At 36.6% G+C, this 13160-nt stretch overlaps 1 protein-coding gene across 1 annotated transcript in view; it reads left to right on the top strand.

Annotated features, from left to right (window-relative positions):
• SLC9A2 (solute carrier family 9 member A2) overlaps positions 1-13146 on the top strand; it is an 82475-nt gene extending 69329 nt beyond the window's left edge. Inside the window, exons 8-12 of the mRNA XM_011370130.2 lie at positions 1866-2027; positions 6306-6402; positions 8305-8436; positions 9610-9700; positions 10610-13146. Of these exons, the coding sequence (XP_011368432.1) occupies positions 1866-2027; positions 6306-6402; positions 8305-8436; positions 9610-9700; positions 10610-10980 (853 nt within the window). The 3' untranslated portion in view covers positions 10981-13146. The remainder of the gene's footprint in view (positions 1-1865; positions 2028-6305; positions 6403-8304; positions 8437-9609; positions 9701-10609) is intronic.
• The last annotated feature ends 14 nt before the right edge of the window (positions 13147-13160 follow it).

The raw sequence follows: 13160 nt of genomic DNA on the forward strand, positions 1-13160 counted from the left end.
TCAAAAGTGAAGATTAGGCTAAAGGTTTATACCACTCTTCTGCCTCCCAAACCTGGGGCAAAATAGATGTGAGTAAGTGTGGGGATCAGGTCAGCAGTCCCTGGGGCGATGTTAGAAGAATGAAGAAATGGACCCTGTGATCATGTAGATTTTGTCTGGAACTCAGGTGAAGGAGTGTCAGAGAAAGTCTAGCTGCATCCTATTTTTTCAGAGAGAGGTACTTTTTCTCCAAGGTATGTGAATCTGTTCTAGGCAAACATCTACAAGCTGCCAGGCTAACTGGACTAATAAATACTAAAGATGGCAGGGACAGCTTTGATTCATGTCTGAAAGGTAATATTGTTACATGTCTAAGCAATATACATGCTTCATTTAATAATTTCATAAACCCTATACATTTCCATGTACAGTGTTTTCCAGGTAAATTTCAAATAGTTTTCTGAGTTGCCATGTATACTATATAATGCAGGAAGAACAGGGAAGTGGGTATGGAATGATTTGTTGCTGACACAGGCCATGTTTAGCATTAGTTTAAAAATGCTTAGATTCTATCTCTGGTATGTACATAATTGTTGATTTACTAAGGATGACGTAAAAAGAAGTGATTGTTTTAGATATGTTGGGTAACTTTCCCTTTCCTCTGGAATTCTTATGCTGTGGATTTCTAGTGGTCTTGCCAAAGAATCCTTGAGGCGTTTGATCCTTTGAGAATGAAATGAAAAGATAACATACTAAGGACACTTATTAAACTTAGCAAAGGAATCTAAAGATATAGAGAGAAACTGCCTAAGTATAGCTTGGCAGAGAAATAGAAGGTGTGGAGATAAAACAAAGAAAGAAAATGCACAGTTCCATGCTAAATAGATCAGATGTCATTGTCCTTGTATGAATTCTTCCTTTTGTTTATCTCTAGTGAAAAGCTAAAACACAATTATAAAAGAAATTTTAAAAGATGTGTTGGTGCCAGGAGTCCTGCTCAATGGGCTAACAGGAAATTCAAAATCAATTTAGAAGAAGGTAGCTCCAGTGTTTAGTATAGTGGCCAGTCAATAGCAAAGCACTTTAAGGGTGACTTTCTTTAATTATTCATAGCCCTTCAGTATTTAGACAAAGGGCAAGCACCAAGGACGTGGGCTAATATTGTTTCCTTTCAAAGCACAGGTGTGTCTATAAACCTTGGGCTTATGATGATCACTGTAATAAAGTCCTTTCTTTCTCAACAAATATTTATTACATGCAGTTTCACTTACAGGTTGGCATAATAATGTTATATAACAAACCACCCCCAAAATTAGCTGCTCAAAACAAGTCACTTATTATTAAAGTGCCTGAGTTAAGAGGCCAAGAGTCACTGATCTGGGCTGGGCGTGGCTAAACTGGACTGATCTTGCTCATACTTTAGTGGGTTGGCAGGTGGTCAGCTGATCCTGGCTGGCCTTCTCTGTGACCGAGATGACTTAGCTGTGCTTCATGTGGCATTCACCTTTGTTCTGGGACTAATGAGTCACTCCATGCATATTCTTCTCATGGTGATTGTTGAAGCACAAGAGGCAAGATTTAATGAACAAGCCCATTTTAAGCCCCTGCTTCCATTATTATATCTGCTAGTAGCCCATTGGCCAAAGGAAGTAACATTATTGAACCCAGTGGCAGGAAGCAGGACAAAGTAGGTTATCTAGGCCATGGTGGAAAGACAGTGCCAAGTAATATGGCAGAGGATGTGGAAACAGAGAAGAACTGAGACTAAATGATGCATTCTATCATACATGCTTACAGTGTGCCAGGCACTGCTCTATGCATTGGTGCTAAAGAAAACAGCAACAGTGTGATTAATTAATTGAAAGTTTTATTTTCTTTATTTCCAGGTTTAAGAAGTTTGATGACAAATATTTGCGGAAGCTTTTGATTCGGGAAAACCAACCTAAGTCAAGCATCGTTTCCTTATATAAAAAGCTTGAAATAAAACATGCCATTGAGATGGCAGAAACTGGAATGATAAGTACCGTCCCTTCTTTTGCATCTCTGAAGTGAGTACTGTTTGGCAAGTCAAAGTTAGTATTGCTAAGTATGTCTTTATAGCTTTTGAAACCAGTAATAATAACAAATTTGACCCAAATTCTCTCGGTAGAATGAGATTCTAGTTAAATTATGAAAGCCTAGGAATGTTTAGTTATGTCATGTCACGTCACATCATGTTATTTTAGAATCAACTAGTCAGAAAATACTTTGTCATGTTTAGGGTGGTTATGCTATTATTATATTTGCTTTGGGCAATTAAGTGCTTTTTGAAAGTAAATTAAAGTCTCTTTAGCAGGCATTTTGAACTGGAATATTTGAAGATGTGTTGTGTTTGCTATTATACATATGCACACAGTTATTTATCTATTTCCTCATAGGTTATTACTCACAGAATCACAGTTTAAGGCTTGGAAAGAACATTAGTAATCATCTAGTGCAATGGTTCTCAGCCCAGGCTACACATCAGAAACAGCTTGGGGGCTTTTAAATAATATAGATATCTGGGCCCCACTCAGACTACTAAGATCAGAATCTCTGATATTGAGAAGCAGGTACAGGTATCTTTATAAGTTCTTCGGATGTCTCTAATATGCAGCCAGGATTCAGATCCACTGATCTAGTCTGTCTCCTTAATTTTAAACATGAGAAAATGAATATTCGGAATTGTAAAGTGATTTACCTAAAATCTTACAGCAGGTCTATGGTGGAACAGTAAATACTCGGTTAGTAAATGAGGTTATATCATCAAGTAAATGTCATTCTTTTTCTATCACAAAAATGACAGAAATTACTGGTTTCTTCTTTCATTGATGAGTTTCAACCTCATTTAAATTAAACGTCACCTAATTAAAAGGCTGTCTGGGGGAGAGTTGAAATGAGAGAGGAAGCTCCAGACTACACCCAACTATATAAACCGTGATTTTTACTAGGACTTTAAGTTCCCTATAAAAATTATGGGAGTTTATACAATCTATAATAAAAAGAAATAGTGATCAGAATGACTGGAAGATAAAGGTATTATATTGCATTGTAAATTGTAGTGGATTGAGCAGAATGGCGACTTATAGTCTTACTCTGCAAATAACTCTGTGTGACCTTAAACTGGTCCATTTATTTCCCTGAGGTTGAGTTTTTTCCAAGTAGAAAATGGGGCTAGACTTGATCCTTAAGTTTCCATCTAGCTTTACAATTTCCACTGTTTTTCTTATGCAGTGTTCCATTTGCAGTTGGAGCAACAGATAATTGAATTATCCAGTTTCTCACAGGAGAGCCATTGTCTTTGTGATCACTGAAGAAAGAAATCACAGTTTTACTCTGTTCGCAGTTCATTTTGAAGTTGGCAGTAAGCAGAGTAAAGGCAAATGTTTAGGGTTAGGGAATGAGATTACGAAATTAGTGGCTAGACGCATAGTTGGATAAATGAATTCCATACTGACCATTCCACCTCTCCTGAAATGTTTTCTCTAGAGGAAAGCAAAAGCAAAAAAGGATCTAGATAATAAGGAATTGTATTACCGGCAATAATGGACCGAGCGTTATAGGCCAAACCATCTTCTGAAACACAACTAGAAAAATAGTACAAAATATATTTTAAAAATCTGCTTGAAAGCTGGAGAGTACCAGTGGGTGAAGGATATTTTTAACCAAGAGTTAATGGAAATAAAAACCATCACACTAAAATGAATGATAAACGGTTACAGACAGAAGGAAAAGAGGCTCATAGAGAAGCGTGCAGATGAAAAATGGAAATAAAACAATGGAAATGGTTAATATTTGTAAACTTTAAATGAGTATTAATTGCATAAAATAATAATGTCTATATGGTTTTAAATGTGCTGAGTTAAAATTAACACGAATAGGTTGTATGTCAAGAAGGAGGTGAATAGTGTTATTGTGTTGTAAGGTCCTTGCATTGTCCGGAAAGTGGTGAAAATAAAAATGTATTTTGGACTTTAATAAGTCAGTGATTAATGTTGAAATCCCAGGTAACCACTAAAAAAAATAGTAAAAGAATGTAACAAGCCAACAGAGAAGGGAAATAAAATAACAAGATAAAATAAATTTTAAAAGGGCAACAAAGTAGAAAAAAAATTATAGAATAGTGGAGCCGACAGAATGCCAATAGTAAGACAATAGTCTTAACTCCAAAGGTAAGTACATTAAATATAAACTTACTCCATTCAAAAGAAAGAAATGATCAGAATACAGAATGGATAAAAATATATAACTCCCTAGATGTTGTTTATAAAAACCAGCACTTTTATATAAGAGTATAGAAAGGTTAAACAAAAGGTTGATAAATAAAGATACTCTTAAAGCACTAAACAAAAGAAAGTTTATAGAATTAAATTATTACCATTAAATGTAAGTATTATGGAAAAAAACATTACTAAAGATGAAGAAATATATTTTATAATGATAAAAGTTCAATTCTTTAAGACATAACAAGTCTAAATTAGCATACAAATGATAACATAGCCTCGAAATGTATAAACCCTAACTTGACAGAACCATAAGTAGAAATCCACAAATTCATAATTATAGTGGCTATATTAAGTATAAACAAGGGAGGTAGTTGTGTACTTGTCACTAGAGTTATGCAAACATGTTGGTAAAAATTTGGTGGGAACATTGTTCAAGAAAATCAGATAATAAGACTGTAATTTATTGAACTTATTTGTTCATTCTGACTCTAAAATTCTGTGAATTAACTTTGCTGATCAAAAAACCTAACCACGAAGCCGGACAGTTACCTAAACAATGATGCCTCGGTCTGAAAAGATGCTTCTTAAAATATCATCTGAGCAATTGAGGTTAAGGCAAAAATCAATCTAGAGAACTCTGTCCTGAAGAAGCCTTGAATTTCTGTGTTCCTTCCTTTGTGTATATCTATTACCCATTGGGCATAAGTTTTTGTACCCCAGTAATTACTGTTGTGGTTGGTTTATAGAAACAGCATGTTTGCATTTAAAAATAATATAAAATAATATGCTCTTTAATTTGTGTGCTCTTGGTTCATCTTCTATACGCATTTATGTGTATTAACCATTCCAGCTTTAATTTCTTTTTTTAATTTACCTTTTAATCTATTTATTTTATTGCACTATCTGTTTTTGTAGGCCCCTTAAAGTCTTTTTGAAGGAGTTAGAGTAAAACTATATAAATATAGTCAATTCTCATTGTTTGCCATATTTACGTTCTTTAAAGTTGCTGTGAACACTGATTTGCCAATACTCAACCACTGCATAAAGTTGCTGTGAACACTCATTTGCAAATACTCAACCACTACTCTTGAGAAATACAGGGTTATTTTCCTGTGAGTCTCTTGTCACAATGTGTTCCTCAGCCAATCAATACATAATCTTGTTTTATGTGTGGTTCTGTTTAAATACCTCGTATTTAATACATTGTTGTTTCATTAATATTGAACCTGTGGCCAATAGCACCATAACTCATGCTTGAACAAAGTTTATCTAACACATATTTTCTTCGGAAGGCCCATCACAGCCTTATTGCACATAAGAACACCATGCGGCACTTCAGAACAATGCTCAGGGGCCATTTCAAACAGCAAAATCACCAACAAAAAATACAAAAAAATATGAAAAATATGCCACTAAATAGATCATGAAAAGGATATTTTTTAACAGTAAGAGAGCTGAAACAATAAGGCAAAGCATTGCCATGTTCAATCTCATTTGGGAATCTGCGTGTTAGTCATCACAAATTTTTCCTCATTTTGCACATGTCCATGAATGACTGGGAAAGTACCATGAGTATTGATAATATGTTTATAAATGAATTTTAGCAAGTAGGTGAATTTGCAAATATGTAATTCCCGAATAATGAGGATTGACTCTATATACATACACATTAGAAACGGTGCCTTTGCAGGTATTTCTAATGAAGTATTTAAAAGCCCGGGCCATAATGGCAAAATATATCTAATTAAACTTCTGTTGGAAAAAAAACTAAGCTATATTACTTTATTTATAGAGTATTAGAAATAATAGAATGAGAGAATTATAAGCTACTATACTTTATCTTCCTTAAAAAATAATTGCGTGAACAGACTCTGAAAAGACGATTAAACTTGTCCTGAATTATTTCAACACTGAAATAAAAGTTTTAGAATTTTGAATTATTTTAAAATGGTGAATTATTCCTACGTATTATTCTTTAAACTAAAATTCTTCTTAAATAATAGTATTATGTCTCTAAGAAAGAAAATCGATGATTTCAATATTCGTTAAACACTAAGACATTCTTTTTCTGAACTTTCACAGTGACTGTCGTGAAGAAAAAATAAGAAAGCTCACACCTGGTGAAATGGATGAGATTCGAGAAATATTATCACGAAATCTCTATCAAATCCGTCAGCGAGTGAGAATAATTTATTTAGCAAAATATTTCCTTGCTTTGACTGAAAACATGCCTTCTGATTTTGTGGTATACAATCATAGTAGATACTACGCCATCATTACACCAAGCTCGGAGGTCCCTGCTAGGCACCTTCTCTTCTCTCAAACCCCATTTCAATGTGTGCTGCCTTGTTAGGGTACCACTCTCCTCTGGACACCATGGTGGAGACTTGGAGTCTTCTGGGAGTTCTGCTACTAAGGGCTTGGAGATGTAAAAATAATATATACGTAAAACTAATTGTGAAGAAAGTAATTGATTGCTCTCTTTATTTTTTTAATGAAATACCTTTTGAGCTTAGAAGCCTTTTTTAAACATATTTAATTTTCCTTGTTATTCGTAAAGCACTTTAGTTTCCTTCTTTAATGTATGGTCTGCGTCACTTCTTTCACTGCATTTCCATGTTAACATCGCATTTTAATAATTTTCTACTAATACTGCTAACAGTGAATGCATTTAATTTGCCAAACCCCATTTCAGCATGTTGCATGTATTAGCTCATTTAATCCTCCAATAAGTGGTAAGGGTTACCATTGTCTCCAATCTACAGATGAAGAAATCGAGGCCTAGGATAGTGAAGTGGCACACGAGCCACACTGCTTATCAGGAGACCTCCCCACTCATGTCAAGGTCATCTCTGCAGCTTCCTAGCTGGTCTCCCCACAGGCTGCCCCATTCCATCCTGTATTACTGTTGCTTCCCCATTTTCCCTAAAGCACCATTTAATAGCAGCATTCTCCTATTTAAAATGAAACAAAACAACAGTTGTGGCTTCCGGGCTAAACTGTTCTTTCAGAATTTGGGATAAAGTTCCATCTTATCCAACCTTAATTCCACGCCTCCCTCACCCACACACCCAAACTCTCACAGAGTACAGGTTCGACTTCATTCTTCGGCCTGGTTTGCTCTCTTCCCGGTCTCCACGGCTGCTTCCTGTCAGCTCAGCTGACCCACATCCTCTAATTATTAAAGTCCTCCAACAACACCTTCCATGTTATTCTCAACTCTATCTTTAAATGGGATAGCATTTGGAGCTCATGCCATACCACCTACGTTTGGCACTTAATTTCACGATCTTGTATTATTTTGCTAGCCTTAGATGTCCAACTAGAGAGTAAATGTCTCAAAACCAGAATTGAACTCTGTTCTGTAGTACCTTTGCATATCTCTACTAGGCCTGATATAGCTGGGAAACTGGGATATTCCCAAGAAAGAAGTATACATTAATTCTATTGGAAAATGAACTTAATTACAAATTACAATTTGCATTAGGAAACCGATTTCTATATAGCTTATAAAACCAAAAAAGTATGCCATATCCAGCCCTCATTGAGACATTTTACTGTTTCAAATATTAGGTCATATTCATGGCTGGTGTTAGCAGCCGCTTCCTCAATTTGACAAGCTGGCTGAAAAGAAGAAATGTTTCTAAGTTAATCAAAAGGACATTGCACCACCAAGTGGCTCAGAGTGATTCGTTTTCAGTCCAGTAATTTCCACTCAATAGAGAATGTATGAAGATGACTTGTATTTTTTTACCCAGCCACTAATGCTGGGTAAATACATACAAGGTACTTTAAGGTAGACGAAGGCACTTAATGAATTCAATCATGTTTCTCATTTATAAAGATTATGCTTTCTAATACGGGAAAGTAAACTTATTTACTGGCTTTCATGAGAAGACGAATTCTTTCCAAATTTGAAAGAATGTTAACTTTCATACATTTTTTTTTTCTCTGCACATGAGTACCTAGCTGAGGTGCAAAGCCAATAAACGCAGTAAAGTTTTGGAATTCCTGGGGCAGTGATCAGTTTCTGTTTGTTTATTTGTTTGTTTTTGTAAAATGTCACATGTTTTTATTTCAGACGCTGTCATACAACAGACACAACCTGACGGCCGATACGAATGAGAGACAAGCCAAGGAGATTCTGATCCGCAGAAGGCACAGTCTGCGGGAGAGCGTTAGGAAAGACAACAGCTTGAATCGGGAACGCAGGGTAACTGGCGTTTGTGCCTCTGGGATGCAGAAGGCTTCCAAGAGCAGAAGCAGCAGCTGTCCCGGAAGCTCTGCTGAGGGTTGATTCATAGGAATTCTGGGATAGAGTTAGTTACAAAGTCTTTTTGATGTTTCTTGAACACCTGTTGTGGTCCAGACACTGTTCTAGGCACTTGAAATTCATTGGTGAACAATACTGAAAGATTCCTACACTTGTAGAATCCAAATTCTAGTGGGAGAGAACGCAATCAGCAGTAGACAGAATAAGCAAATTATCTGTTGTAAAGACGGCAACAAGTGCTATGGAAAAAATTAAAAATCACTGAGGAAGGAAGTCAAGAGTACTGGGGAAGGTCAGACAAGTTACAATGAATGGCTGGGCCAGCCATCATTTGGAAAGCAATATTTAAGATATCCAGGGAGAGGCTGCAAGCCCATGTGTGCTGACTTAAAGAAGGCCACGGGGGCTGGGGAGCGAGTGTTCACAGGGAGCTTGTTCAGCATTTCACTGGGTCCATGGCATTGTCAATAGGTTTGAAAAGCTATTTTAAAAAAGATATTGTGATTGCTTAATTGAACACAGCAGGCATGTATCTTATTTGTAAAAGTATTCTGTGTTTGGTTGTCAGAAATTAAAATTTCATGTATAAACCAAATTATCTTTTTTTATGTATAAAATGTGGCAGCATTGATTAAAAGTTAAAGAAACTAGAGCCTATGGCATTGGAAATGTCAGCAAATTAGCTAGTACTTTTTGTTCTATCAGTTTCAAGACTTATTAAAGTAAATAAAACTTAAATGTTATATTTTTTACATATCTTCTTCTCTATATATAGGTTCTAAGTTTTTTCAGTAATACTGTCATAAATAAGTGATTCAATAGCTTTTCTTTAAGAAAACCCAATGGTTTTCACATGTATGTAATAGTTCCACTTTGTTTCCATTTTCTTTATTCCTGATTTCCATTGTATTCTAGAAGAAGTTTAGTGATTTTTAAATTAAATAGTATTGCTTGGAACTTTATCCTCCATCCCCACAGCCCCTCACAAAGTAATTTTAGAATTGAAAACTAAAATTTTAACTTTTAACAAGGTTTTTCATAAGATCTTAAACTTCTAATATACAATAAATGGCATCCGCTTAGTCTAAATAAGGTTTTCCGTCTCTTTTACAGGCTTCCACTTCGACCTCCCGGTATTTATCTTTACCCAAAAATACAAAGCTTCCAGAAAAGCTACAAAAGAAAAAGAATATTTCTAATGCAGGTAATGAATACAATTGGAGCAAAAAGACTTTAAACTTATTTACTAATTTTATAGAATAGAAAAATGTCCCTGTTCTTCTTCTTTATTAATCACAATGAGTTCAATAGTTTGCAAATCTAAAATAACAACAGTGACTTTTTATTAGCGTTCATCCTTTTTGAATGGAGTTCTGTACACATTATAAATAATTCAATCAGATATTGTCACCATATGCTTAGTGAACAGGTAAATAGAAAGTTGTAAATCTGCAAATTTTTACCTTAATTCTAACATATTTTCATAAACACAGCCATATATTTTACTTCTAGATATAATTAATAAAGCTTTGACATAAAGTCTAATATCTCTTTATTTCATGGTAATCTTTATGTAGACTCTAAACCATATTCTGTGAAACCCCAGGAGAAATGTTAGGATTTCATGTTATTAAAGTGTGGGATGTAACAATTATAACCACCCCCCTTTTTATGCTTAGCAGTTAATTTTTGGTGTCCTCCCATGTGCCAGACCTTGAGCTGGGCCTCCTGGGCTTAGCTCCTGTAGGGCAGGTAGGCATATAGCCACTGCTGCAAGGTCGTCTCTGTTTGACTTTTGGCTTCACCACTTACTGGTACCTCTTGAACCTCAGTTACTTCACCTACAAAATGAGCGATTGTGAGGATTCAGTGGATTAATGTATTTAAAAGTGTCGAGGACGTAGTAGGCTCTTTCAAATCAGCATGAATGTATACTTGTGGACCCAAGCACTCAAAGTCATCAAGGGAAACGCTAGAGTCAGAGGGAGCCCACTGACATACCGCCCCCCTGAGGGCACAGCAGTTGTTGACCCACTAGCGCCTCTCTGAGTCACTTGTCACACCTTCTCCCTGAAATGCTTGCCCATGTTGTCCTTCTTTTGCTCTGTGGTAGGTGGCGATAACAGCGACTCAGACACGGATGCTGGGACCACTGTCCTCAATTTGAAGCCCCGAGCAAGGCGCTTCCTGCCAGAACAGTTTTCAAAGAAAGATCCTCAGTCCTACAAGATGGAATGGAAGAATGAGGTAGACATCGATGCCGGCCGAGGGCAACCCTGTGGCCCCCTAGTCCCCCACAGCAAAGATGGGGGCACCCAGACTCCAGCCATGCTCCGGCAGCCTCTTCTCTCCAAAGGCCAGTATGGCCCAGTGCAGGAAGATAGTGTGATGGAAGGCAACAGACCCAAGCCACCACCCAGGCTGGTCCGAAGGGCGTCGGAACCTGGAAGCCAGAAAGCCCGCTTTGGGAGCGAGAAGCCTTAATGGAAATGGTCAAAGCCAACCAGGCTGGGAAGCGGGGTGACCTACCCAGGACAGCTTGGCCGTTACTCCGAAACCCTACACGACAATGGAATCCATTTAAAATCCTCTATGTATCTAACTCCTTTCTTTGGTAGTCACGCCATTGAACAATGGGATGGTTGCTTATCCCAAGAAAAAGAAATCAAAGAAAAATAGTCCCATAAAGTGTCTTTTATGACTTGCTGCTGGCAGTTGTAATCTTTATAGACCTAAAGGAAAAAACAAACAAACAAAAAACACCAAAATCATGTGCCTTTATTGAACTTGGATGACAGGACTTGACATTTTTAACAGACCCTTTGTTTGTGAAAATTTTAATATATACACATGCCTCAAATCTTATTTATGAAAAAATATGTATATCTGTAATTCGTTTTTAAGTAAATGACACTAAAAAGACTCAGAACGTTTTCCCAAGGCATAAAGGGCAGCTCCCAGAGGCTGGTGGGCCATCAGCTCAGAGTTGAGGTGTTTCCAGACCCTGAGCTGACAACCGGCTGGTAAGGGAATGGCACAGTGTGGAGCAGAGACACCTGACAACTCAGAGTGGGAGATGATCACCTGCCCCTAAGCAGGTGAGGTGGTCTGGCTCCAAATGCCACTTAGAGGTCCTGCTGCTTCTGTGGAATAATGAGTCAGCTGGCTTTATTTTGTTTCTCATTCCACCGTGTGTTTGAGGGGACATACAGATTCCATCCCCTCTGTGTTTATATGGTGCAAAGAGAAAGGCTGTGTGTGACCCCAGCTTGCGATGTGTGACAACTTGTTGACAGGTTTTATAGTGTGCAATCCCGGGAGGAGGATGCGGGAGATTCCCGTTCATGCCCATCCACCACCACTTGCTTCAGAATTTTTCTGTATAACAATCTAGAACTTTGAATCCAGGTCAGAGGCTCTAAGCAGACAAGATTGAAAGTTTATATGAACAGTATTCCAATGTTTAACAAATTGGTGAAAGTTCAAATTTCAAATTTTATTCAGGGAACACTTTGGAGAAAGTGGGAGTTCCATTATTTTGCACTAGTCTGTAAACTTGTTACCTTTCCTGCCTCAATAAAGTAACTCAAATTCTTCACATAAGAATGGTTTCTACTCATCTGAGGACTTCTTTAAAGTACAGCAGAAAAACAAGCAGTGGAACGTATTGTTAAAGATGGTTTGAATCTGTCTCTTAAACTGTAGATTTTATTGGCCTGTCATTCCCCCCCCCCCCAAAAGTCCTTTTTAAAACTTGACTGGCACAAGATTCTAAAATTCTGGGTTTAGATGTGAAATGAAGCCACTCGTGTAATTCCATGGATTCACATTGGAGATCCATCAAAGGATACAAGTGACCACAGAAATATTGGTGGAAAACATAAATAAATTAAAGAAAAGATACAGTATTTAGAAATCCTTGGAGTGGTTTTCTGTTCCCTTCCTCTACCTTCACCGACATGGAGGGGTAAATCTTCCAGCCCTTTTTCTCATGGTTTAAAGTTTTAGCAGTTCATAATACTGCTAGATTGCTGGGTGTGAGCTAGAGAGGGGTATAGACGCAAGATACAAGCTCTTAAAGAACCCAGTTTCCTTCTGAAACTCTCCCAAGTCGATCAGTGGAAAGCAGTGGAGACACTATTTGAAAACTACAAGCTTAGGACTCTGTGCCAAAAATCTTAATTTTTAAATGAAAATTTTATATAAAAATATGTATTTCATTTGCTGAAAAGAAATCAAAACTGATTTTTACTTTAGTGTTTTATTATAGGAATATGATTCATCAAGAGATGTGATGAGTATTTTTGAGACTGCCGAGTCAATTTTAAGAAGTTAGTTTTTGAAATTTGAGAAGATGGAAATGGAAAATAACCTTAAAAATAAATTTCATGATTTTGCCTGGTATTCTATATTAATACATATTATCAGGAGTCTAACTTTCTGGAACTGGAGAAAAATGAAAAAAAAAATTAACACTTCTTAAACAGGTAGACCAAATTTAGCTTTCACTTATTAAAAGTCAGATAAAGAATTTGGATGATATTGTGTGAATTTCAAAAAAGGGAACAGTTATGTCATTTCATCTTTATTGTGTAAATGTTTTATTTGTTGAATGATAAAAGCAACGGAAAATAAATTTGACTTCATTTAGCTTTTTCTCTATA

This window comes from Pteropus vampyrus, unplaced genomic scaffold, assembly GCF_000151845.1.
Source record: "Pteropus vampyrus isolate Shadow unplaced genomic scaffold, Pvam_2.0 Scaffold160, whole genome shotgun sequence".
Lineage (NCBI taxonomy): Eukaryota > Metazoa > Chordata > Mammalia > Chiroptera > Pteropodidae > Pteropus > Pteropus vampyrus.